The sequence below is a fragment of the Boleophthalmus pectinirostris genome, unplaced genomic scaffold (assembly GCF_026225935.1).
Source record: "Boleophthalmus pectinirostris isolate CB_2022bp ecotype Guang Dong unplaced genomic scaffold, ASM2622593v1 HiC_scaffold_7, whole genome shotgun sequence".
Classification (NCBI taxonomy): Eukaryota; Metazoa; Chordata; class Actinopteri; order Gobiiformes; family Gobiidae; genus Boleophthalmus; species Boleophthalmus pectinirostris.
In genome coordinates, this window is record NW_026571473.1 from 2,869 (window position 1) to 27,897 (window position 25,029).

Sequence of the window (25,029 nt, forward strand, 5' to 3'; positions counted from 1 at the left end):
ATCCAGACAAAAGCGCGAATCCCGTTTGGTTCGTTATATGTTGTTCTGAGCGTCCGTCTGCGCACGTGTTTTTTTTGTTTTTTTTTTTCTTTTTTTCCTTTCGGGGAAAGCGCTTCTCAGGTGGAGGTACCAGACACCACCCCCGCTTCAGCTCATCTATTTGTTCTGCTGAAACAGTTTTCATGTGTTTCATTTGCACACAGCTCATGGATCAGATCCATGACCAGAGATGAATGAGGGTTTTACCCCTGAAGAAACCATATTAAAACAACAACAACAAAAATCATTCCTTTTCCATTTTCACTCATTTTTGAAAAAACTCCAAGGAGCCACTAGGGAAGTGCTAAAGAGCCGCATGCGCCTCTGAAGCCGCGGGTTGCCAACCCCTGACCTAGTGTAAAGTGACTATAGTTGCTGTCCACATTACTGGACCTGCACTGATATGTAAATGAGTTGTAACCAGATGTGCGAATGTTCCGCAATTACCCATATGATTAATTACGGCAACACCCAGCAGCAATCTGACCAGAACTGAAGAAGTCGCTTGGATGAGCGGTGACAGATTAGAATTTTGGGGGGGATCATACCTGGACAACAGAGTGATAACACAGACTTACAGAGCATGACTTTACATTGGTAAATAGTGTTGTTGTGCCCTCACCTCAGTCTGCACCATGGCTGGCCTCTGGGTACGAAGTAGCTTAACGGTCTGGAACATGTCCACTATGGCCTCGTACCTCAGTCGCTCCAGGACTATGCTCAGAGCCACGAATACACCGGTGCGTCCAACCCCAGTACTGTGCACACAACACACATCATTGGGGAGAATAGCTTCACTAATTGCTATCATTCTGATTCATGTTTATTTTAAGATTAAGTTTTTTATGATGATTAAGTTCAGTTCACAAATGACACACTAAAATTTAAATAACTAAACCAATACAAGAATTCCATGCACTCCACATGGGAAAAGTCAGCTGTTAAGACCTGCATGCCAAATTATGCATAGGGTCTACAGATTTATTTGTACTCATGCGTAGAATATTTCCATGCTTTTGATCAAGAGGTCTCATCTCTGCTGTTCGCAGATGATGTTGTCTTTTTGGCTTCATCAGGACAGGACCTGCACCATGCATTGGGACAGTTTGCAGCCAAGTGTGAAGTGGCGGGGATGAAGATCACCTCCTCCAAGGCCATGGTTCTCGACCAGAAAAGGGGTCTTGCCCTCTCCGGGTGGGTGGAGAGTTCCTGCCTCAAGTGCAAGAATTAAAGTATCTCAGGGTTTTGTAAACGAGTGAGGGTGGAAGATGGAGCATGAGATTGGATCACACGGATTGGTGTAGCATCTGCAGTGATGCGGTCACTGTTTTGGACCATTGTAGTGAAGAAGGAGCTGAGTCGAAAGGCTATATATATATATATATATATATATATATATATATATATATATATATATATATATATATATATATATATATATATATATATATATATATATATATATATATATATATATATATATATATATATATATATATATATATATATATATATATATATATATATATATATATATACATACATACTGGTACTGCTCCACAGGGTACAGTCATCATTTCTGTTTACCCTATACACATCAGACTTAAGATACAACTGCAAGCTGGGTCACAAGCACAAATACTCTGATGACACAGCCATTGTGGGGTGTATCAGGAACAGTGACGAGGGGGAGTACTGGCAGATCATTGAGAACTTTGTGGTTTAGTGCATGGCTAACCACCTTCAACTGAAACACTAAGACCAAAGAGATGGTGGTGAACCTTAGGAGTAGCAGGCCACAGCTGCAACCTGTGACCATTGAGGGGGACACTGTGGAAGTTGTAAAGAGTTATAGGTATTTGGGCTTACATCTCGAGCACAGACTGGACTGATCTGAGAATACAGACCTGCTCTACAGAAAGGGACAGAGCAGGCTGTTCTTTCTCAGAAGGCTAAAATCCTTTAACATTTGTCAGAAGTTCCTGCTGATGTTCTCCCAGACAGTCATCTCCAGTGTCCTCTTCAATGCTGTGCAGTTTAGTCTAGGGAGGAAGCCTCAACACAAATGACCCCGAGTGGTTGGATAAGTTGGTGAGGAAGGCAGACACATCTGTGAGTGAGAAGAGGGCCCTTAACAAGCTCATGTCCATCCTGGATATCCCCCAGCACCCCCTGCACAGCACCATCACTGGACAGGAGAGCACCTTTGGGGACAGGCTGTTGTCCATTCCTTGCTCCACAGACAGACTCTGGAAGTTGCTTGTTCCACATGCCATTCAACTGTATAACGCTCACTATAATTGAATTGGTGTGCTTGTTATTATGTTATTATTATTTTATTATTATGTATATATGTATTGTGCTGCCTGAAATATCCTTTCGGATAATAAAGTATTTCTAATCTAATTAATATAATAACCATCCAATAATGTAATCTACTATTGGTTCACTCAAGTTATTACAACTATTACGTTATTGCAGTTATTACATTAGGGGCTTATTACATTTAAAATTTACCACATTATTATTTTATTGGTCGTTATTATGTTATCAGTTCCTACATACCTTTGTTGCCTTCATTTGCACACTGGAAACATGAAAACTCTGTATACTCTTTATATTTTACAGTCACCTGCAATGTACAGTGATAGGTCCGTCTTGGCCAAACTGCTCCTTCGTCTTGTGAACTTGCCCAATGAAATCAATGAAGTGTTCGGCTGTTTTGGGGACTCCTTGTTCTGGCCAGTCTGTGAAGTGGAACTGCCTGATGGTTCTTGACTCACCATTCTGAAAATAAAGGGATGAATCAACAAAATGGAAGCAAAAATAAACATAGCACAATAGTTAAAGGCCCTATATCACACAAAATTGACTGTTGTGAGCTTTAAGTATTTTAGAAAGCTGTTACCTCCTCAAAAACGTACCTGAAGTTATGTTTTGTCTCAGTCACACATGCTTTATTGGGCTGTTTCCAGCTCCAGAGCTGAAATTATCTAAATGGTTCCAGTGAAGGTGTATGAGTTTAAAAACACAGTTTAGCACTTCATGTATTACCACACCTCATAAGGTGGAACAGTGAGTGGTTTCTGTTTGAGAGAAGGAAATATATAAACATATAACTGTGCAGGATTCGTGTGTGAATAAGACCAGACACAACTACAGTTCTGTTTGTGATGAGGAAACTATATCACAATGATCAGCATTTAAAGGTGCTAGAGGGTCTGCCAAGTTCTTGTCTCCATGGACATGTTAGTGATTGGCCTGGAATCTTCCACAGTATGGCATTAAAGCAACCTAGCTTCATGGAGACAAGCAGATGATACCAGCAAGTGAAGTTACTGGTCAGATCTGAGGAGAGATGACAGTAACAGTAAGAATGCATGTTTTTCTAATATTTTTGAGCATTATTAAAAAAGTTGTAACTGAATAAATGCAAGATTAACATGTTTAAAGTTATCTTGTAAAAACTTCCACTTAGTGTTGTTTAACAAAATAATATCAAAATATATAATGGAATATAAATTTAAAAATCTGGATGTTTTTTATAGAATTCTTTTGGACATCAGGATTATTAAAGGGCAAATATGACCACAGCATCACTTAAAGACATGGTATAGACTGAATCCTTCAACCAATTTCGTAAGTAAAACCATACACAAAACTCCGTCAACAGCTCGTACACCCCAAGGACAAAATCCCACAAGAACAAAAATGCAATGCCATCTACGAAATTCAATGCAAATCATGCAATAAATCATACATAGGGGAAACAGGCCGGGCATTTCACATCCGAAAAAAGGAACACCAAAAGGAATGCGAGAAGGAAACGTCAGGGAGACTCACCAGAACACAAAAAGACAAAGCAGAACAGGAAAACCTAAAATCCGCCATATCAGACCACTGTAAAAGGAACAACCACATTATGGATTGGGACGGGGCTCGGGTCATTGGATCGGAAAACAACAAGTTCAAACGCTGGATCAAGGAGGCCATTGAAATCAGGAACCGAGGCACGGACAGCATTAACCGTGATGACGGTGCGTTCCTCCTTTCACACACCTGGGACACCCTCCTCCAGAGAACACCGGGCGACGGGAGGCGTGGTCAGTCTGAGTCTGCCGTGTCCATCAGGCTGACCACGCCTACAGGAAGTAACAACAGCTGATATACGACACGTCACCACCAACACCGGTGACAGTTCTGAAGATGGCTTGCTGCTAGCAGCCGAAACATGTCAACAAGGTAAACACACTTTACTGCATTGTCTTAAAAAAGAACCCAAGAAGTTAAAGTATATAAGAAGACAAAATGAACATATTTTGCTTAAAACTGGAGCTCTTTGGCAAGACACATCAGCTCTATGTTCACAGACACAAAAATGAAGCACAACAAGAAAAGAACACTGTCCCTACTGTGAAACATGGAGGTGGCATGGTTTTGTTCTGGGGCTGTTTTGCTTCATCTGACACAGAGTGTCTTGAATCTGTGCAAAATACAACGGAATCTCAAAACAACAAAGGTATTTTGGAATGAAATCTGTTGCCTAGTGTCAGAAAACTCAGTCTCAGTCATAGGTCATAGGACTTCCAACAGGGGGGAAAGCCTCAAAAAGGAGGATGCTGTGCGGTTGGAAAAGATGGTGAGGAAGGCAGGATCCTGTGTTGGAGCAGAGCTTGACTCACTCACATCTGTACCTGAGAAGAGGGCCCTAAACAATCTCCTGTCCATCCTCATAACTCCCCAACTTGAAAACTACTGCTTTATGACATCACAAGGTGGAACAGAGCATTTTCAGCTTTGGAAATGTAGATTGACTAATAATAAAGGGTTACTCAAACATGTGTGACTGAAACAAAATACAAGATATGGTACAAGGTACAAGGTATATAGGTGTGTTTTTGATAAGGTTGTTGATAACAACATTCTAATGTAACTTAAAGCTCACAAAAGTCAATTTTGCGTAATATAGGACTTTTAAGAGCTGGTGAGTTTTTTAAGTTTTTTGAGAAGTCATAGTTCCAAAGAGTAGTGCAACTACTGTATGTCAGATATATCAAAGAAAATAAATTAACCACAATCAACAATTCTGAAGCTGAAATTGTGAATTGAACCCCACAATGTATTATGTGTCACAATTTCATCTCGTGTAAATTGGGTGTGATGGCAACCTTGCCATGCCTTGTAATAATACATACGGTAGATAATACACTAGAAGTGCAAGTGTGTAGAACGTACCCGGAAGTCCATGACCTTGAACTCCCGCAGGATGTACTGAGGCATGTTGTACTCAGCTATCGGCTCCAACACAAAGTAGTGGGAGCAGGCAGATGTTTTGGTGGGCCAATACTGGTGACACTTCTCCTACAAATAAAAACATTGATCTGATCATTAATCGTATCGTTCTTACAATTTCACACAATATAAAGACACTACACTACACTATTTTCTGATCTATGCCATAATGTAGTTTCCTCATCACAAACATCTGGAGTTTTGTTTTGTTTCATTCACACATGTTTAAAACACAAACAATGCATATTTTATGCAGAGTTCTTCTCACAAATGGAAAACACTCTGTTCCACCTTGTGATGTCATGTGGTGAAACAGGAGCACTTCCAGAACTTTTCAGTCGCCTGTGTGACTCAGTCAAAGGTCTCAGTGCAGTTTAACAGGAGGACTGTCGGGTAGAAGAAGCAGATCTGTGTCAGGGCAGTTTGAGGAGAGAAAGAGCCAAAAGTGTTTCTCCTCTGTGTCCTGTAGCATCATAGCAGCCTAAAGGGGGAGCCAGGTGAACACAACAGGAAAGGTTCTTACTCCACTTTAGTGTTTTGGTTGGTGATCTCATATATCCAGGAAAAACAAACAGCTCATTTCACACAATCCAGCAGTCCCTTACTTGTGTCTTTTGAACTGCTGCTGTACATCTTAGTTGGTTAAATCCCATGGTATAATGTTAAAGACTAAGCACAGCAAATACAAAGTTTTAAAAAACGTTAAGTGCGTGAGCCATATAGCCACAAAAGCAGCCAACCACTTCATTGCTATGGGAGTGGAAGCTGTCAGTCTCTACTGAATTAAAGGTAAAAGGAGATGTTACCTTGAAAATTACCACTACATGACATCACCAGGTGGAACAGAGCTGTTTGAGCTTTGGAGATGTAGACGAAATAATGGCGAGGAGAAAATTCAGTTTGTCGACTGGACAAAAGTTAGTTTGGGAACTAACAAACTGAATTTTCTCCTCACCATGGATTCTACCTGGACGACTGAGGGATTCTTCACACATCTAGACGAAATAATGTTAAAGGATTACTCAAACATTTGTGAATAAAACAAAACACAATTTGGGTATGTTTTTTGAGGAGACTATAGCATACAACATTGCTAAAAGCTCACAAGAATCCATTTTGTGTAATGTAGGATGTAAGGGTGAATTCTGTGAGAAATATAAAATGCAGCGACATAATTGAAGTCCTTTGCAGTGATAAATGTATCTGTGTTTGATTCTTTGATTTGTCTTTTTTTTTTCTTCTTCACAAGACAAATTACAATGAAACGGTTTTATTTTCCACTTTTCATTTGATCCCAACTTTGAAAAAGCAAGTATTGAAAACCAGGCTCAAAGCTAGTATTGAAAATCAGATACTAAGGTCGTTTTCACACCGCTAGTTCGATTATTTGGTCCGCACCAGGCAATATGCGCACCCCCAATTTTGACTCACTCTGGAGCCACACGTTCGCACGTACTTGCTCTGATCTTCGTGTGTTACATTCTCTGTATTGGCCACTGTTGTTAAAATAATTCGAAAATGAATCGCGTCTGCGTCTGGACAACAATCTGTTACTGCGCTGGAGTCGTACAGCGCGTCATTTCAGGCAGAGGAGACGCGTGTCTCTCCCATGATGCATTTCGAATAGTCCGTTTGTCCATACTGTCTACGGTTTGGACCCGGGTTCGCGTTCACACCAGAGGAACCGCACCAAAGTTGGTCATTTGGTGCGGATTCAAGCGAACCGAGACCAAACGGTCCATTCGAACCAGAAGTGGTTCGTTTGCGTTGGTGTGAAAGCGTCAATCGGACTCGGACCCGAACCAAATCAAGCGGACCGAGACCGCAAAAAAGAGGTGGTCTCGGTTCGCTTGAATCCGCACCAAATGACCAACTTTGGTGCGGTTCCTCTGGTGTGAACGCGAACCCGGGTCCAAACCATAGACAGTATGGACAAACGGACTATTCGAAATGCACCATGGGAGGGACACGCGTCTCCTCTGCCTGAAATGACGCGCTGTACGACTCCAGCGCAGTAACAGATTGGTGTCCAGACGCAGACGCGATTCATTTTCAAAATTATTTTACCAACAATGGCCAATACAGAGAACGTAATACACGAAGATCAGAGCAAGTATCAGTGTGCGAACGTGTGGCTCCAGAGTGAGTCAAAATTGGGGGTGCGTACCCCTGTTCGGGACCTACACGCACAGAGACGACCCGGTGTTCCCCCGTGATCACACAGCAACCAACATTTGTTATTTTAGGATTTAATTAACCAAATAATTTTACGGCAGTAGGCAATCGCCCATTCAATTGATACAACTTGAAAAAGTCCCTGTTTTTAGCCTAGTGTGAGAAATACAGTCGGACTAGATCCAAACCAGAGTCCCGAACCAGCGGGGGCAGCTCCGGTTCAGTCCGGGCTCAGAGGAGCTGGAGCGGGGAGCCTCGACCTGAGGAAGCGCTTTCCCCGGGAAGAACCAAATGCGCCAAGGACGGACGCTCAGAACAACATATAACAAACCAAACTGGACTCACGCTTCTGTCCGGATGCTGTACCACCTCGGAACCAGCCGCGGTTCTTGAGCGCGGAGAACCAGAGCAGCGCGCCGGACCTGTAGTCCACAGCGCATTCTTGCTTTTCCCGCACGGAAACAGCGCGCAGACGACGGAACGTACCCGCTCGGACCCAGTCATTGCGCACTGGTCTTGCTCGCCACTGTTTGGAACCAGCACAATGGAGGATGAATTTGCCTCACGGACCATCTGACCAACGAGCTTGTAACAGAAGACCAAGGACCAGACCCCAGCCCCGTCCTGAGCCGCGACTGATTTTTGGCTGCAATGCTGTTACCTGAACTCTGGGCTGATGCGGTGAGTTTGTACAAAGCCCAAATACAGTCGGACTAGGTCCAAACCAGAGTCCCGAACCAGCGGGGGCAGCTCCGGTTCAGTCCGGGCTCAGAGGAGCTGGAGCGGGGAGCCTCGACCTGAGGAAGCGCTTTCCCCGGAAAGAACCAAATGCGCGGAGGACGGACGCTCAGAACAGCATATGACAAACCAAACTGGACTCACGCTTCTGTCCGGATGCTGCACCACCTTGGAACCAGCCGCGGTTCTTGAGCGCGGAGGACAGGAGCAGCGCGCCCGGACCTGTAGTCCACAGAACATTCTTGCTTTTCCCGCACGGAAACAGCGCGCAGACGACGGAACGTACCCGCTCGGACTCAGTCCATCAAGCACTGGTCTTGCTCGCCACCGTTTGGAACCAGCACATGGAGGACAGAGCCTCCAGACCATCTGACCAACGCGCTTGTAACAGAAGACCAAGGACCAGACCCCAGCCCCGTCCTGAGGAGCTGCGCGCTACTGTGAGCACTGTTGGCTGCTGCTGTTACCCGAACTCTGGGCTGATGCGGTGAGTTTGTACAAAATTCTACAAGTTGCTGTTTTATGAGTTCATGGTGATAATTTGAGATGAGGACGGCCCGTGGTATTAACAGGAACATCGGTGTTGATAACTGGAGGTATCGCTGTTTTTACCGGGGAAACAGAGACACGTCAATCGAACCAGTTTTGGTTCGTTTGCCGGTGTGAACGCGGACCACACTGGAGTGTATTTGCTACATAATAACAATTTTATTGCCTGGTGCGGACCAAATAATCGAACTAGCGGTGTGAAAACGACTTAAAGAATACTTAACTTGTACTGAAATGACTGGTATTGAAACTAAAGAAGTCCCATTCACATGACAGAAATGGACCTTTCCCAAAAGCTTTAGAAAGATCTTGAGCTATATCAGAATAAGTATAAGAGCACATAGACTAGTACATGCCCATGGACCACTATGGAACCTACCTGGACCACTGAGGGATTACACAGATATAAGGCCACAAGGCCACATGGCCTTATATCTGAATAGAAAATAGAAATGGAAAAGAAAATATTACCATTTAATGAGAAAGAGAAAGAATGTATCTCTTATCTTTGTGGCATCAGAATTGGTATTGAGTATCGAGTTTATTCCTTAGTAAGTAAAAATTGATTTTGAAATTTGCGAATCATGACAGCACTACTCTGACTCACTCTGTGTGCTCACTGTCCCCTCTGACTCACTCTGTGTGCTCACCCGTTCCCTCTCTCTCTGTCTGGGCTGTGTGCTCACCTGTCCTGTCTCGCTCAGTCTGGTGAGCATGACCACAATGGTGGAGTTGTGTTCCCAGAGCATCCTCCAGAAGTCCTCTGTGGTGTCAGCCAGAGGGCCCAGTGTAGTGATGTATGCCCTCTGCTGTCTGATGAGGGCACAGACATTTGAACTCAGACGTGTAACTACAACTATTTTACTCTTATGTGCATAATTTTTCTTCTAAGCAAGAATAACTAGGTTTGTCTATAAAGGGTGATCAACCCAAATATGGTAACTGTAGGTATGTGTTTACTTTAAACACATTCATACCAGTGGGAGGTTGCAGCTCATAAAGTGTGCTCTGGCACCCAGTGTGCCACTGCCCAGTGTGCTGCAGAGCACAGTGATATGGAGAATGTGTAGGCTACAAGGCTACATCAGATTAACTCCATCTGTGTTATTATAATAACGAATGCCCTCCTTTGAATTGTCGAGAGAAGCAGACTATAATGTATGACCAATAATAGACAAAAATTTACTGAAGAAATTATTATCTGTCTCTTTGTTTCTCTTGCTTCAGAATTATTCAAAGTCCTACAGTCTTTCCTTTCCCCCCACTGTTTTAATGAATAAATAATAATGAAATGGTGTGTTGGTCCGATGTGGATATGTGATCGTGTGGTTGGACCTGTATCCATCGATGAAGCTGGCATTGATGTCGTCCGAGCTCTGCACTCCTCTGAGAGGCTGCAGACTCATGCGGCTGACCTCAAATGGCAGGATGGTTAGCAGATGTTTTTTGGATTTGTTGCACAGCAAACTGGCACTAATACATGTGGAGGGGTCTACTGTACAGCTGTACAGCTTCTGAGAACACAAATAAAAGAAACAAGACCGAGGGTGGCAGAAATGTGACTTTCAATTGTGTTGTGCTTAAAGAGGGGACTTTTTACTTCTTTAGGGTATTAACTGCTAATACATAACATATTTAATTACATAATATCCCCTTCTTAAGAAACTGTATCCAGTTGTTTTGTTTTTTTCTATTAATGTATAAATTTGGCCAATAAATAAAATTTGATTTGACTGCTTATCTTTCCAACAGGGGAAGCTCTATACTCCATTATTTAAGAAATTATAAACTGCTTCCATTTACACTTGTATAGATATATAATCTGATTTTAATTGTTTAAATAAGAATGATATTTTTTTTACAATGGGAGTTACTATTTGCACAATAATCCTGCTTTGCAAAGCTCAAATTTTAAAAACTTGCATTAATTGAATTCATTGTATTAATTGCCCAGCCCTATAAGTAAGTAACATTTTACATTCAACAGGTAAAAGCAGCTCGTAAGGTCAAAATCAGACTGCTGTGAGCTGTCTGTGTCTGATTATGGAGCATGGAAACTAGATGTTTTCAAACATTTTGGAAACTTTCATATAGTTTGTTGTCATTAATCAGGAATCTGGGAATGCCTTTAAAGTGAGAAATAAGTTTGGACCGCTATTACAATTTAAAATTAATAAGCTTGGCAGTTGTGAATCCCGCTCTTGACATAAAACATCATTGAATGTGCTGTCAGATCCACTGACCCACTGGTTGGCAGTGCAATTACAGCTCCCATGGATGAATGCTGTCGTTGTGTCCTTAGGCAAGACACTTAACCCACCTCGTCCCCAGTGTCTGCATACACTGGTGTATGAGAGTATGGGTGAATGGGTGGAGTGGTTTCTTGTTGCAAAGCAGTTTGAGAGCCTTGAAGGTGGGAAAGTGCTATATAAAAATGTGACCATTTACCATTTAAGTGGCTTACTTTTTGTCATTATAAATGAATAGGCTAATGACATTTTATACAAAAAGGATTTTTATAAGCTTTTAATCGTGTTCTAATGGTTGGCCCTCACTAGGCATACTCAATTGTTGATGTAATTGAGTCCACTGTGATGGACAATAAAGTTTAAGTTAAGTTCATCCATCCATCAATTTTTTTCCACTTATCCGGGGCCAGGTCGTGGGGGCAGCAGTCTAGCAGGGTCTCCCAGACTTCCTTCACCCCAGACATGTCCTCCAGCTTCTTTGGAGGGACTCCGAGGTGTTCCCAGGCCAGTTGAGAGACATAGTCCCTCCAGCGTGTCCTGGGTCTCCTTCCGGTGGGACGTGCCCAGAACACCTCTCGAGGAAGACACCCAGGAGTCATCCGGGACAGATGCTCGAGCCACCTCAACTGGCTCCTCTCGACGTGGAGGAGCAGTGGCTCTACTCCGAGCTCCTCCTGTGTGACTGAGCTCCTCACCCTATCCCTAAGGGAGCGCCCAGCCACCCTGTCGAGAAAACTCATTTCGACTGCTTATATACGCAATCTCGTCATTTCGGTCACTACCCAGAGCTCATGACCATAGGTGAGGGTAGGAACAAAGATTGACCGGTAAATCGAGAGCTTCACCTTTCAACTCAGCTCCCTCTTCACCACAACATACAGCGACTGCATCACTGCTGATGGTGCACTGATCTGCCTGTCAATCTTACGCTACATCCTCCTGTCACTCGTGAACAAGACCCCGAGATACTTGAACCCCTCCACTTGAGTCAGGGACTCTTCACCCACCCGAAGAGAGCAAGCCACCTTTTTCTGGTCAAAAACCATGGCCTCGGACTTGGAAGAGCTGATCCTCATCCCAACCGCTTCACACTCGGCTGCAAACTGCCCCAATGCACATTGCAGGTCCTGGTCTGATGAAGCCAACAAGACAACATCATCTGCGAACAGAAGAGACGAGATCCTGTGGTCCCCAAACCCCCTCTGGCCCCTGACTGCGCCTGGAAATTCTGTCCATAAATACAATGAACAGAACCGGTGACAAAGGGAAGCCCTGGCGAGGTCCAACATGCACCGAGGTTCAACTATCGGCCGGATTTTCCTCTCCAGTACCCTGGAATAGACCTTATCGGGGAGGCTGAGGAGTGTGATTCCCCTGTAATTGGAACACACCCTCCGGTCCCCCTTCTTATACAGAGGGACAACCACCCCGGTCTACCAGTCCAGAGGCACTGTCCCCGACCGCCGTGTGATGTTACAGAGACGTGTCAGCCAAGACAGCCCCACAACATCCAAAGACTTAAGATACTCGGATCTCATCCACCCCACAGCTTTGCCACCAAGGAGCTTGCCAGCCACCCCAGTGACTTCAGCCAGGGAGATGGACGAGTCCACCTCCGAGTCCCCAGCCTCGGCTTCCTCCTCAGAAGACGTGATGGTGGGATTGAGGAGATCTTCAGAGTATTCCATTTCCACCACCCAACAACATCCCCTTTGAAGGTCAACACCTCTTTCCCCGCACTGTAAACAGTGTTGGTGAAGCACTGCTCCCCCCTCCTGAGGCGCTGGGCAGTTTGACAGAATTTATTCCTCATGTATGCCATATTACAGAGGTAGGAACCTTCTGAATTTGTGAACTCACAAATATTGCAAGATTTCATCTTGTTGGCGAGGTTACTGCTTGTTGCTGAGATGTAGAATTAGGACAGTTGAAAATCAGTTCCACGGTTTTGGGCCACAAATTAAAGGAGCACATTCTGCATTGGATTACTGTCTTGACATGATTAATGTAAAATAACAATATATATGTGTACTTAAATAGCAGTTTTAAATGTGTTGTCCTGCTTCACAAATCTTATTTATTTGACTTTGTCTTTGGTCAGTACTGACCTTGAACTCCAGCTGCATGATGCTGCAGGTGTGACCAGGTGCTGGCTGACTTAGCTGGTGCACGTGTGTGTGGAGGCAGTGTGCCGGCACCTCTGTGTGGCCACAGATGACAGCCTCCAGCACAGCGTCATGAATAAAAACATACTGCTCTTCTGTCTGGACCATGTAGTTTCTCTGAGCGCGCATACATGTTACATGACCATACATGTCCACAGACTGTTGGTGCTTCATCCTCTCCAACATGGCATCCATAGTAATGAAGCACCCGGTTCGGCCCACTCCAGCACTAGAGACACACAGGTACATTATCAGAGGGCTTGGTAATGCCCAAAAGGAATACAGACATTCAAATGGTAAATAATTTTGAATGTAAGATTCTATCACAAGAAAAAAAATAAAACAATTTTTTATCATTGTTTGTATCCAAGTAATTTTAAAACATGCTCCCTTTACCAGTGAGAAACAGAGATGGTACACTACATGGAGATATTGACACAATGCACAAGTAAACAGTACATCTAATGACTGTGAGTCAGTATGGAGAGGCTGTAGTATGATCATGTGTTTTTTTCCCTGGTACAAAACAGGTTTTACCCCGTTCTCTACTGAGCTGCATGTAGCAGTGTAGAGTTCTTACCTGCAGTGCACCACTATAGGCCCACCGTCTGGAGGCATCCATGCTCGCACCCTGCGCAGGAAGCCCAGCATTTGAGTGGGATACTGGGGCACCCCATGGTTGGGCCAGGCCACAAACTGGAACTGTCGTACCTCTCTTTTCATACTGCAGCCATTCTAGACATTCAGTACAAACACATGAGGCCTGTACAGGGTGGATTACGGGGTTACTATGGTAACTTTGGGGTTAACACTGGTTTAGCTATACTATGAACCTGGATCTGTTCTTATCGGGGTAGATCTCTATGGTGAAATTCCATTAACTTACAGCCAATCGGTGTATGGAGAGAAAGGGGGGAGATCTGAAATGCATAGTAATCTTTTAAAATTACAGATGCACACATGCAACTTGTTTAATCATACTATATTACATTAAACACATTATTCAACACTATTAAATCTGTAGAGGATGTACCACTTTTATGCACATTGTATGAGGCTATAAATCTGGCACTGAGACAAAAGCACCTTTCATTCAGTCCATGGCACTGTATGATATGTCATGACTTTGGCACATTTGTACATTAGCCTGCTTTAGCCATAAACGATTACATTACATTCAAGTTTCTTTGTGTTGTTACTTTTGGTTGTGATTGGTCAGTAGGAGCTCACATCACACTGGGTTCCTTTGGTTTGTACTTTTTTACATTTGTTGAATCATTGTATATTTAGGGGTTATGTTGACAGTTCCCCTTCTTTGAAGTACACTGCTTTCCCCTTCTCCACTGTACTAATTTCGTTGGTGTTGACCCTGTCCCCGGTTCACTGAACAGGCACAGCTTCTTTCTTATTTCATAGTATCCAGTGTTGGGAGTAATGTATTATAAAAGTAATGTATTACAGTAATGCGTTGATTTTTGCTGTAACGCAGTAATGTAAGGCATTACAGGGGGGAAAATTGTAATATTTTACTCGGTACAAATGTGAGTAACGCGCGTTACAATGCTTTTTTAACCTGGATTGAAGTGGTCGGTTTTTCTTCATAGAAATTCGCTAAAATCACCGTGAAATCAGCAGCGGTGAAACGCCTTAGACGCGGCCGGATAGACCTTCAGTTAACCGCGGGTGAAAGGACCGACCCAGAACTCTACGCTGTTTAGACCTGGTTTAGACCTGGGTCACTTCTGGTTTAGACCTGGCTTACAGTCGTCCCTCGCTCTAACGCGATTCACTTTTCGCGGTCTCGCTGTTTCGCTGATTTTTAGAATTTTTTTTTTTTTTGTGCAATTTTGCATGCCTTTTGTTTTTAGTGTATGAACACGTATTGCGTTCCTCCCGCTGTGTCCTGATCGGCTAAGGGACTCCTGTCTACTGTACTGTAATCTCTAGCAGTGTGCTTCTGAAGTGCTGCATGGTTGCAAGCATCCACAAAATCCACAACGTCGAGGAAATGTTCTGCACCGACAAAGTCTCCTGCGCTCACACCCAAAAGACAGAGGACGATGCAAACCATCGCACAAAAAGTTGGACTTCTGGACACGTTGAAGGAAGGTAGAAGTTACGCGCTGTAGCAGAGTTTTGCACCGGGTCTTGTACCCGCAAATAGTTGCTGAAATCAGGACCGCGAGCCCGCGCAGCAGGGTGTCCATAAAGCGCGATCGGGCGACAGCCGCTCTTACCTCCATGAGGTGCGGAGCAGAGCCGCTCCTTTCTCCTGCGGTCACCTTCGAGCCCGTCCCGACAGTGAGTCCTGTTTTAGTCCTAGTTCAGTTCTGGTTTAGTCCTCCTCTTCAGTCCTGGAATCAGTCTGAGGTTAGTCCTGTTATACTCCTGGTTTAGTCCTGGTTCAGCTCTGGTTTAGTCCTGGTTTAGTCCTTGTTTAATCCTGGTTCAGTCCATATACGGCTCAAAAGTTCAGCTTTTTCGCAGTTATTTTGGTGAGAGTAACTTAAAGTAATGCAATAGTAATGTAATGCCTTACATTTTAAATGCAGTAATATTGTAATGTAATGAATTACTTTGAAATGACAGTAATAAGTAATAAATAACGCATTACAGTTTTAAAGTAACTTGCCCAACAGTGATAGTATCACTTATGCAGAGACTCTCATATCTGGGACAAGTTCAGACAAGTTTGTAGTACAGGCCTATGGAAATGCATCATCTTCTGTATTTGTAAATGTTGAATTGTTTTTGTTGCTAAAGAAAGTGATTACAACATTTTCATATTAAATTAGAATTAATTAGATGAGAATGAAACAGGAAATCCACTTATGCTAAACCTTATCATTTTCTGTTTGGGACTAGGACAACAAATATGAATCATGGTATTAACGAAGTTAACAGCGAGGGCTATTGTTCTTCGTGGGTTTCTTTTTATTATTCTTCTTCCGACCAAATGATTGCATTTTTGACCCCTGAATGTCATCAAAAAGTCCCACACCTGGGTATCAGATCGACTGGTAAGGCGAAAAATTTGATAAAATGACCGCGACGATGACCGAAGTGACCCAAGTCAACAGTGCCGCCTGGAGTGGGGACAGGCAAAGTTTGTCGCAGGGAAATGAAATTCGGGACAGTGATAGAGAACAATGAGACAAGCCAAAAGATGAATTGGAGCCTCTATGATGATATGATATGATAACAGGAAATTGGCCATATTGGATCAAACACTCACCGCCGTTTTGACTTGGGTGTGTGCAAAAAAATTCAAGTCCCCGGGGTTTGGTCCAAATAACATCAGATTTGACATGTCACATCTACAGGCCTAAACTAACAAAAATTATCAGGAGGTTTTGGGACACTCCTTACGGTTTGTCCGTAGCACACTGGCAAAAAACGCCTTCATTTCCTGTATTTTTGAAGACTTCTCACGGCCACAGGCATTGTCCTAGAGAACTCAAATTCAAACACCATTGTATGATCCAGGCCTGAATGTAATAAAATATAAAATCTAATAAAAGTGAACTCTGTAGCGCCCCCTTTGGATCAAATTTGGCAATTAAATTCTATGCATGATTACATGCAAATATGTCTATTACAGACATGATGCATTTTCGACCATTCGCCAGCAGGGGCGCAAAGACTCCACCAAAAAAATTGTAAAAAATGTTATTACTTGCCCATGTTTAATCTGATCGTGCTGAAATTTGAATTACTAATGCGTGATCTCAGCCTGAATATAATACACTATAAAACGTTGTAACTTTCTGCTTATCTTTAACCATTTTAAACTGCAGCAGCAGTAGCAGAGGAGCAGATGCTACTCCCTTGGTAAAAATACTGCATTTTTTCAACACTTTGGACTCTAAAGAACTTAGGGAGCAATATTTTAAAACTCTTTTGCCTGAATTCCAAGTGACACTTATTGTCTTTGTTTAAGAGAGGCTTGGGCCTTTGTAGGCCTCTGTTACCTCCACCATGCCACCAAAGGCTACCCACAACACAGAGGATTATGTCACCACATCTCAGGTGCGTGAATTGTTGGATCAGCAAAAAGATTTTTATAAAACTCTACTGGAATAGCAAGAAAGGAGTTTTAAAACATGTCTTCAAGTGTTTGTGGATTCATCAAACAAGAGAACTGATGATCTGACAATGCAAATATATGATTTTAAACAAAGTCTAGAAATGACTCAAAAGGAATTTGATGATTACAAAGCTTCATACTCTGCTTTGTCAAAGAACTGCAATGAAATCAGATTTGATCTGGACACAATCTGCAAAAGTCTCTTCGCACTTTCTAATAAGACAGAGCTTTTGGAAGGTCAAGCTAAATGCAACAATATTGTTATTGAGGGCATCAAGGAGTCTGGAAAAGAAAATGTGAGTGAATGTGAAGACAAAGTGAGAAAACTCTTTATGGAGAAACTACAACTAGATCATCTTAAAATTGAACTGGACCGGGTTCATAGAGCTGGGAAGCCTGTGCCTGGAAACTCAGAGAGACCTCGTCCTGTTGTGGTGAGATTTCTGAGACTGAAGGACAAAATGGCTGTACTGGAACGGGCCAAGAGGCTGAAAGGCTCAGGGATCTTCATTAATGAGGATTTTCCAGAAGCTATCTGGCAGAAAAGGAAAGAACTTCTCCCAGCTCTGAAAGCAGCCCGTGAAAGAGGTGATGTAGCTTATTTAAAATATGATAAACTGATTGTTCACCCACCTCGAAATTTACCTCACCGAGCTAATTCTAATGCTTAAGGTTTATTGTGATATGTCCTTCAAACAGAGGATAATGTTTTGCACTGTTCTCTGTAATCTTTAATCGTTTTATCACCATTTTTCCTATGGCTAACAGCCCTATTTTTGCTAACAAACCTCTTGATTCTACTGATTTGTATGGCTGTGAAATTGACCCTGGTGTACACTTTTTTTCAATTATAATGATTCTAATCTGTGTAATTATTATAGTGTAAAGGAATTTAACTTTTTTTTTTTTTAAATGCTGCCTAATGTGTTTTCAACTTTTCATTTAAATATACGAAGTTTGTCTAAACATTACGATGAATTCACCCATTTCCTTTACTCTTTAAAATATATGTTTACTGTTATTGCCTTATCAGAAACATGGCTCACCGAAGATACATGTGATTTTTTTAAGTTGACTAATTATCAATCATGTCATTTTGTAAGAAATAATAGAGTAGTGGCGGTGTTTCTCTCTTCACTCAGAACAATTGTGAATTCAAACTAAGGAACGACCTAAGACATACTTCTGATAAAGGGGAAATAGAGTCACTGTTTGTGGAACTTTCTGGTTGTGAGGGGAAAAATGTAATTGTTGGAGTTATTTACCGTCCACCAGATTTTGGCATTAAAGATTTTATTGAAAGTTTATGTAAAACTTTAGAGTCACTAAATTCTGAAAACAAGCTTTGCTATATTTTAGGAGATTTCAACATAAATATTTTGAAAGACAAAACATTTTCATATACTGATGAATTTATTAATACTCTTTTCTCAAGTTATTTTTCCCATTAATTAATAAACCAACAAGAGTTAATGATAAGACTTCAACTTTGATTGATAATATAATTAAAAACAATTTAAATCATGAAAATAAATCTGGGATTATTTACTCAGATTTGTCAGATCACTTTCCTATATTCCAATACTGCTCACTCAAGGTAAAGAGTATTCATTATGAAAATAAAATAATATCAATGAGGAATATGAGCAAACATAATATAGAAAAGTTTAAAATCAAGATAAGCTATATTTCTTGGGATAAACTGTATTTAGAGACAAATGTGGATGATGCATACAAGTATTTCATGCAGCAAATCAAAATAAATTTTTGTGATTCCTTTCCTGTTAAAAAAAATTAGAGAAAATCAAAGTCAGAGACTTAATAATCCTTGGTTTACATCAGATTTGTTGAGAATGTTTAGGAAGAAAAACAAACTTTATAAAAAGTATGTATCTAATCCAACTCCTCTTACTTTTCATACTTATAAAAAATACAGAAACATCTATGTCCATTCATTAAGGTCTGCAAGAAAGAAGTCTTACTTTGGCCAAATAAACAAGGCCTCAAATAATATTAAAGGTACTTGGAAGGTTATCAACCAACTAGTACAAAAGAATGTTACATCCACAAACAGCAGTTTACCTTCAGTCTTTGTGGATGGTGCAACTACGTATGAAACTCCTGCCGAGATAGCACAGAAATTTAACACATTTTTTGTTCATTCTGGTTTAGAATTAGTAAAGAATATTTCAACCTCTAATGAAGATCCTTTGGAATACATTCAATCCAGCTATCCTGAAATTATGTCCTTTCAGCCTCCCGATATCAATAAAATAAGTAAAATCATTGATGAATTAAAACCATCCTCTGCTGGACATGATGTCATTTCTGCCTTTCTTGTAAAGCAAATTAAACATTACATTTTGAAGCCACTTACTTACATTATTTCACTGTCTTTAAACACAGGTGCTGTACCAGAGGACCTCAAGGTAGCCAAGGTCATTCCCTTATATAAGGCAGAGGATAGAGCCTGTTTCAATAACTATAGACCCATATCTGTTTTACCTTGCTTTTCAAAAGTATTAGAAAAAGTTGTTTATAAAAGGTTATTTTCTCATATAAATAATAATTCAATTCTCTATAAGTATCAATATGGCTTCCGTAAAAATCACAGTACTTATATGGCTTTACTTAAATTATTTGATCAGGTAACGTTGGCATTAGAAAACAATCAATTTATTTGTAGTAATTTTTTGGACTTGTTAAAAGCTTTTGATATACTCAATCACACAATTTTACTGGCAAAGTTATATAAATATGGTTTTCATAAAACTGTTTTTAAGTGGCTACAGAATTATATTTGTAATAGATCTCAGTTTGTTTATATTAATGGTTGCAATTCTGATAAAGCTGATTTACAGTGTGGAGTTCCTCAGGGCTCCATATTAGGTCCTTTATTATTTTTATTGTACATAAATGACTTATGTTATATATCTCAAGATCTTACCCCAATAATGTTTGCTGATGATACAACTTTATTTATATCCAATTCAAGCTTTAATGTTCTAATAAACCAAATTAATGTTGCTTTATCTGTTTATAACAAATGGTTCAAAATTAACAAATTATCTCTGAATGTCAAAAAAACTAATTATATGATTTTTTGTGGCAAAAAATCATTTCCAACTAACCCTAAAATCAAAATCGATTCAAATGAATTAACTCGTGTCTCATCCACCAAATTTCTGGGCGTCATTATTGATGATAATCTAAACTGGAAAGAGCATGTTGACTGGGTGACCAGAAAAATTAACAAATCTCTTAGTATTATAAGAAAAGTTTGTAAATTTCTATACTTACATTATTAAACTAATTAAACTATAGTATACTATAGTATACTATACTATAGTGAGTAGTGGCAAAGTTGTGTGATCGTTTTATTCGCGTTTTAAGTGGTCACATTGTCCTTTTGTTGTACATTGAGCGGAGCACGCTGCGGCGGCCAGGCCAATGGCTCATCTAAATTCTGTCGGGAGTGACGCCGTTCCACTGACCGTTAACTCCACATAAACCGTTGCAAAGTTTTCATTTCGACGCTGACGCTGTAGTATATATAGTAGTAGTGTATAGTATACTATAGTTTAATTTATCCATATCTGTCATATTGTAATATAGTCTGGTCTGCACTTTCTCTACTACTCTGAACAAAATATTATTGGTGCAAAAACATTTTGTTCGAATTGCAACTCATTCTATGCCACTAACATCGTCTGTTCATTTATTCACCAAACTTAATATTCTTAATATTTATGAGATTAATATTTATCAAATTTGTACTTTTATGTATAAAATTCTTTACAATTCAACAACGATTCCTAAACATTTCACATTTTATTTTAAAACCAATGCAGAGATTCATAGATACAAAACTCGTTAAATTCATAATTTTCATGTTCTAAAATTTGTCACATCAAGAGCTCAGTTTTGCCTATGATACAGAGGCTGTAAATTCTGGAGCCAGTTTTCACATCTGGTTAGTGACGGCAGATCAGAGGCATTGTTTAAAAAGAGTTTGAGGAAATGTTTGATATTTCATGGTGATGTTTGATCCAAATTCGGGGAGTAAATTCTATGCATGTTTACAAGCAAAAAAAGTCTATGATGGATATGGTGCATTTTTCACAGTTGGCCAGCAGGGGCGCAAAGACTCCCCTCAAAAATAGTTAAAAAATATATTACACGCACATGCTTAGTCCGATCGTGCTGAAATTTGAATTGCTAATGCGTCATCTCAGCCTGAATATAACACATTATAAAACATAAAAAGTGAACACTATAGTTCCCCCTAACATAGACATGAAATGTTAAAGTTAGCAGATTTAGATTTGTACCAAATTCAGGGATTAAATTCCATGCATGATTACAAGCAAAAAAATATATTACAGACATGGGGCATTTTCCACTGTTGACCAGCAGGGGCGCACAGAAATGATTACAAATGCAGGCTTAGTCCGAAGTTGTTGAACTTTGAATCACTAATGCCCAATTTTGGTTTGATTATAATACACTATAAAGCAAATGAAAAGTGAACACTATAGCGCCTCCTAGCATAGACATGAAACGTCAACATTATCTAACTTGTACCAAATTCATGGATTAAATTCTATCTGTGATTGTGAGCAAAAAAGTATATTATGGATATTTTCACGGTTGGCCAGCAGGGGAGCAATGACTCCTCAGAAACATTTAAAGGTGTATTATGTAATTTTTGTAATGGATGAGCTGTTGGTCTGGGCAGCTGTCAGGAAGAGAGGCTGGCATGCCGGGGCGGCCGCAAGTCGCGTGGGAGGCGGTGGGTGGCTTTAATTTTTATTTGGAATGACCACTGTCATAAACCATGTCAAAACATCTGCATTTTGAGAACGCTGTGATGACGAATCTAGCCTAGTCATGTTGATGCCCCCATGATGTGACACCGTAGCCCTACCTTGTGGAGGATAAAGTTGCGCAGAGTGTAACTGGCCAGTTCCATTGTGTCCACGGTGCTCACTCGAATGATGCCGTAGGTGTGTGTGCCACGGCTCGGCCAGTACTGCTCACACCGGATCTGTTGCCAAAAAGCAAAGAGGAAGATTTAGGAAAGAAAAACACACTACATCACTATATGATCTCAAGTGAGTTTTATGTGGATATGTGTTTGCTCTGAAAAAACTGTGAAGTGTTTTACTACTAGTCTTTCACCCAATGTGCAATCAAGACTTTTAAAAAAAGGTTGAAAAAAAGATGGACTAAAGAGAGTTAATTATTTGTATAATTTCAAGTCAACTCATTACAAGCTGTTTTCAGAAATGTAACGTTCAAATGTATGTGATATATGTGTGTATGAATGATAAAAACATATATTATTATTTTAGTTTAGTAGCAACATTGGATATAGTGCCACCTGATACACCTCTCAGTCATGTTCTTTAAATACAGCCTAGAGCCAATGGAGTGTCATTTACTTATTTATAATTGTATTTTAATATGGGTGACAGTAGCTCAGTTGGTAGACTGCTTGTCCACTGATCCGAGGCTTGGTGGTTCAAATCCCGCTCTTGACCAGCTCCCATAGATTAAACACAGTTAACCTTCCTCATCCCATATGTGTCTGTGTACACTGGTTTATGAGTGTGTGTGTTTCTAATGTGCTTTGAAGGTGCAAAGAAAGTACTTTATAAAAACATGAATATCTACCATTCTAATTAGAAATATCATTATTGAGTATTTATTTTATTTTACATTTGCACATTCAAATTCTCACTCGAGAGTTCTCTTCTAGGCGCGTCATCATAACGATGGTACAGACGTTCTGTTCCCACACCATCCTCCAGAATTCCCCCCAGCGTCTCCGGCAGTGGCCCTTGTGTGGCGATGTATGCCTTCTGCTTCCTGTAGCCATCTATGTAGTTAGCATTGATGTAGTCACTGCCCAGGACCCCTGCAGCACACACAGACACTTATTTATTTTACATATTTTCAGACATTTAAAGAGGGGCTATTTTACTTAATACCCCACATAACATATTTAGATCACCATCTTACCTTTTATTGTTTTGAATATACTAAATTCACCAAAAACAGCACATAAACATGTACCTGAAATTTTACTCTCATGAGTCAAAAGTCACTCCCCCTTCACAGTGGCATCATATTTGAACTGGCGTACGTTTTGCCAAGGAACTACTGCACATCGTATCAGGTTTGTCAAGTTATTGTGTACAGTTTTGTATCATGCTTGTGTATATTTATGGAGAATTGTAGTTGTCTAAGCATGGGTGATGTAGACTTGTGGGCTAGAGATGCACGGATGGGCTATTTTTTCATCCGCAACCGCAACACAAAACTCATCATCCGCCTGCTATCCATTTTGCACCGAAGGTTTTCAAAACCGCACCCGCCCGCCATCCGCCGATTGATTTTAGATTTTAGAACAATCATACAGCAAACAAACTAAGGAGCCTCGATAAAAATGCAAACTCTATAGCTCATTCATTCCAAAATTCGCTGTATGTTCGCATTCTTAATTGTCCGCAACAACCCCAAACATACCTGGTTTTCTTGGGCAGCTAATTAACTGACAACGTTTTCCGACTAGGCTGTTTTTGAACCTTCTTGCCTTCGTGTTGGATGTTGTTACATTCTGAACATTCTGCCATTGCCCGATGTTGTTTCAAAGTCATAGCCTCACTCCATCGGTCTTTCTTTAAGTTTTAAATACCCCGAGTGGCAGTCTACGCTATAATTTCTGCGTGTTTTAAAATATATCTGATATCGAAACAAAAAAAAAAGCATAACTAAATAAATATGGCCCTATAGCCACTTACGTGTTGGCAAACAGCTGAAATAAATTAGAAATAATAAAATAAACTGCATATAATATGTGCCTGGTAAACCTTAGGCATCAATAACCCGACACAACCTGAACCTTCAGAACATAAAAACGAGGTCAAATGGGCTAGTTAAGGATATGATGTACACTTCATACTACAAGCATAGACAATGAGACTCGTCTTTTCAGATGTACGTAACAATACTAACAATAACTTTTTTTTTTTTTAATAGTTAAACCGCCACTCGCCCGAATTTAATTAAAATATAATTTTTCGTCACGTCATCCGCCCGACCCGCGGATTAACCGCGGATACCGCGGTTGTAACCGCAATCCGCGCATCCCTATTGTGGGCAGAGCTTTTGACTAATCTTACAGCTAACTGTAAAGACAATTTGAATAGGGCCCAGGAGAGATTGTTGGTAGAATGGTAGAAAGCTTATTTTGTTCTGCTGACTGTCTGTTTTTGTACAATGCATAGTAGTATTTACCATAACAAATCCTGTTAACAATAATTATAAGATAATTTAACTAAAACATGCATTATACTTTTCAAAATCTAACACATTCAAAAAATAAGGTAATTAATTCTGGAAAAGCAAACAAACTGAATAGCCACATTGCCCAGTGAGCGAACAGTCAATTTAGTGTAATATAAGACCTTTTTGAGATTTGTATTGGGCTGTATATAGTGAGGGCTTTGGAGCTGTCTCACCGTCCACACTGCTGAGGACCACTCTGGTGTGGTCGTAGGCAATCACGTTGGCATAGCGGTTCTTGGGCTTGTTGACGTCCATGCTGGAGTGCTGCCAGGTGAAATGCTGACCCGGGTCAATAGACTGAGAAGAATTCATTTTTTTCAACAGAAATGCATAGTAGATATAGTTTAGGAATCAATTGACAACACTAATAATGATGTCATAT

The 25,029-nt window shown here is 40.8% G+C and overlaps 1 protein-coding gene across 1 annotated transcript in view; it reads right to left on the minus strand.

Moving 5' to 3' along the window:
- Positions 1–581: 581 nt before the first annotated feature.
- The window catches only part of LOC110174624 (receptor-type tyrosine-protein phosphatase S-like), a 119,733-nt gene continuing 95,285 nt past the window's right edge, over positions 582–25,029 (minus strand). Inside the window, 12 exon segments of the mRNA XM_055164726.1 lie at positions 582–587; positions 662–797; positions 2,672–2,826; positions 5,275–5,400; positions 9,480–9,606; positions 10,129–10,307; positions 13,151–13,436; positions 13,788–13,942; positions 22,222–22,341; positions 23,038–23,115; positions 23,117–23,214; positions 24,821–24,944. Coding sequence (XP_055020701.1) covers positions 582–587; positions 662–797; positions 2,672–2,826; positions 5,275–5,400; positions 9,480–9,606; positions 10,129–10,307; positions 13,151–13,436; positions 13,788–13,942; positions 22,222–22,341; positions 23,038–23,115; positions 23,117–23,214; positions 24,821–24,944 — 1,590 coding nt within the window.